General features: G+C 33.3%; 1 protein-coding gene across 1 annotated transcript; it reads left to right on the top strand.

Moving 5' to 3' along the window:
- The first annotated feature begins 300 nt into the window (after positions 1-300).
- Positions 301-2860, top strand: LOC140918860 (uncharacterized). The gene is made up of 2 exons (XM_073363662.1): positions 301-1575; positions 1669-2860. The coding sequence occupies exons 1-2, from the start codon at positions 338-340 to the stop codon at positions 2858-2860; spliced, it is 2430 nt and encodes an 809-aa protein (XP_073219763.1). The 5' UTR covers positions 301-337.
- Positions 2861-2867: the final 7 nt, after the last annotated feature.

Here is a 2867-nt window from a genome sequence, read left to right as displayed (position 1 = left end):
ATTTTCTACTTCGGAAGTTTGCTTTTCACCAAAGTTTCGAAATGCATTTAGGTCTTCGAAAGTTTCATTTTTCACAAACTTTCGAAATGTAAGAATCACTCGAACTTTTCATTTAGATAAAGTTTCGAAATGTGTTTTATTATTTTTTTAAATTCAATATTTATGTTATAAATTATTTTTAAATGTTTTTTAAATTAAATATTTAAAATATTATATTTAATTAAATTTGTTACTAATTTTGAAATTAGGTATGAGCAGAGTTGAAGTATCTGCTTCAAAAAATGTTATAGATACTACAGAAAAATTCACCACTGATCAGGTATTATTATAACTACTGATGAATCATCACCGATTAAATATTTCTTATAGTTATATGGTTAATTTTTATTTGAAACATATTTTGCAGGTATTTTCTTCTCGAGAAGCTGTATTTGAATGGGCAAAAGCGATTGGAAGACAAAATGGAATTTTAATTGTTACCATTCGATCAGATAAAGCAAACGGAATTAGGGGAAGAAAAGACAAATTGATTTTGGGATGCGAAAGAGGTGGAAGATATAAATCAGAATCAAAAAAATCAGTAACTTGCTCTCATAAGGAAAACTGTCCATTTACTCTCAGATGTGTACCATTAAGTGTCGGTGAAGGATGGAAAATTAGTGTTCGTTGTGGGACACACAATCATGAATTACTTGATACTGTAACCGGTCATTCCTATTTGGGGCGTTTAAACGAAGAAGAGAGGAAATTTGTCAATGATATGACAAAGTATAAGCTTGCACCCAGATTCATTCTAAATGCTTTGAAAGTGAGAAATGAAACCAATGTCACTATTCCCAGTCAAATATATAAAGCAAGGAGTACTTATCGATCATCATTGAGAGGTCCGTACACAGAAATGCAGCATCTGTTGAAGTTAATACAACAAGAAAATTATGTGCATTGGACAAGAAGACGGGAAAATTCTGATATTTTGAGAGATATTTTTTGGACGCATCCTGACTGTATAAAGTTGTTAAACACATTTCATTTTGTTTTGATATGTGATAGCACATACAAAACAAACAGATATCGGTTGCCATTACTTGAAATAGTCGGTGTCACTTCTACTAGTTTGACATTTTCAGTTGGGTTTGCTTATTTGGAAAAAGAGCGACAAGATAACTTCATCTGGGCATTTGAGAAGGTACGAATGTTGTTCAAATCTGAGTCTTTGATTTCTAAAGTTATTGTGACTGATAGAGATCTTGCCATGATGAATGCGATTAGTGTTGTGTTTCCTACTTCAATACATTTGCTATGTCGTTTTCATATTGAAAAAAATGTTGGGGCAAGATGCAAACAATATGTCAAAAAGGATAGACAAGAAGAAGTAATGGATTTATGGAAAAAGATTGTCTATTCGACTAGTGTGGAAGAGTATGATCATCATTTGCAACAATTTGAGATATTGTGTGCCGATATTATTCTTTTTGTTGATTATGTGAAAGATTCATGGTTAACACCTTACAAAGAAAGGTTTGTCAACGTTTGGACCAATAGAGTGATGCATTTGGGGAACACAACATCTAACAGGTATTTTTAAAATATGAATTGTGTTGTTTTAGCAAACATGATTTACTAGTTTATGTGATTTGTTTTAATTTGTGTTATTTAATTTATTTGTAGAGTTGAGTCTGCTCATTGGAGATTGAAAAACATGCTTCAAACTAGTTTTGGTGATTTGTGTAAAAGCTGGGATGCAGTGAATATGATGTTGAAGAACCAAATATGTATCATTCAGTCTTCTTTTCAGAAAACCATCAAGGATGTTGAGCACGGGTATAATTCACAATTTTTTCAAAATCTACATCACTGTGTATCAAGAAAGTGTATGAAATTAATTGATAACCAGTTGGAAAGGGTGAAGATTGTAGGCACTAACAAAACAGAATGTGGTTGTTCAATTAGAACAACTCATGGATTACCATGTGCTTGTGAGTTGGCTAAGTTGCAGATAAATGGTAATGCTATCCCTTTAGATAGCATTCATGATTTTTGGAAACAGTTAAGCATTGCACATGAATTAGAGGATGAAGAATCTTTATCAGATTATGACTTTTCTGAAGAGTTGGAAGCAATGAAAGCGTACATGAAGACACACGATATTATAAGTCAAAGGATATTCAAGGCAAAGGTGCGTGAAGTTGTATTTCCACATACCACATCAATACTTGCACCACCAGAGAAAGTGAGAACCAAAGGAGCTGGTAAAAAGAAAAAAGAATTTGATACTCCTCGTGATCCTTCATATTGGGAGTATGTTGATGCCTCTCAAGAATCTGCAAAGGCAAGGCAACCATCTCAATCATCTCAACGTTCTGCAAGGCAACAATCTCAATCATCTCAACATTCTTTTAAGACACAATTTCCTACTTATATACGTCCGTATATTGAGGACATAGTAGATGTTGTGGCTGATGGAAATTGTGGGTTTCGTGCAATTGCAGCATTGCTAGGTTGGACCGAAGAATCTTGGGCTTTAGTTCGATCACAATTGGATAAAGAGATTGGTCTACATAAAGATGTTTATTCTAATGTTTTTGATGACAATGTTGAATCAGTGCGGAACTCATTGAAAATATCAAAATTGGGTGCTCAAGGAAAAGATAAGTGGATGTCTTTACCAGACTTGGGTTACGTGATAGCAACACTATATAATGTCATATTGGTGTCGTTGTCTCGTAATCTGAATATGACATTTTTCCCGCTAAACAAATCACCATCGAAAGAGACCTTTGGGCAGTCTTTACTAGCAATTGGATTTGTTAACGAGAATCATTGGGTACAGGTAAAATTAATGCTTAATGTTGTTTATTAAATTAATG

This window comes from Cicer arietinum, chromosome 7 (assembly GCF_000331145.2).
Source record: "Cicer arietinum cultivar CDC Frontier isolate Library 1 chromosome 7, Cicar.CDCFrontier_v2.0, whole genome shotgun sequence".
NCBI lineage: Eukaryota > Viridiplantae > Streptophyta > Magnoliopsida > Fabales > Fabaceae > Cicer > Cicer arietinum.
Note: the sequence above shows the minus strand (reverse complement) of the source record. Positions and strands in the feature narration are given on the sequence as shown.

Excerpts from the sequence above, each read along its gene's own strand:
- LOC140918860 (XM_073363662.1), top strand. The coding sequence starts at position 338 with ATGAATCATCACCGATTAAATATTTCTTATAGTTATATGGTTAATTTT. Across the intron at positions 1,576-1,668 it reads GGGAACACAACATCTAACAG|AGTTGAGTCTGCTCATTGGA; the intron begins GTATTTTTAAAA and ends ATTTATTTGTAG.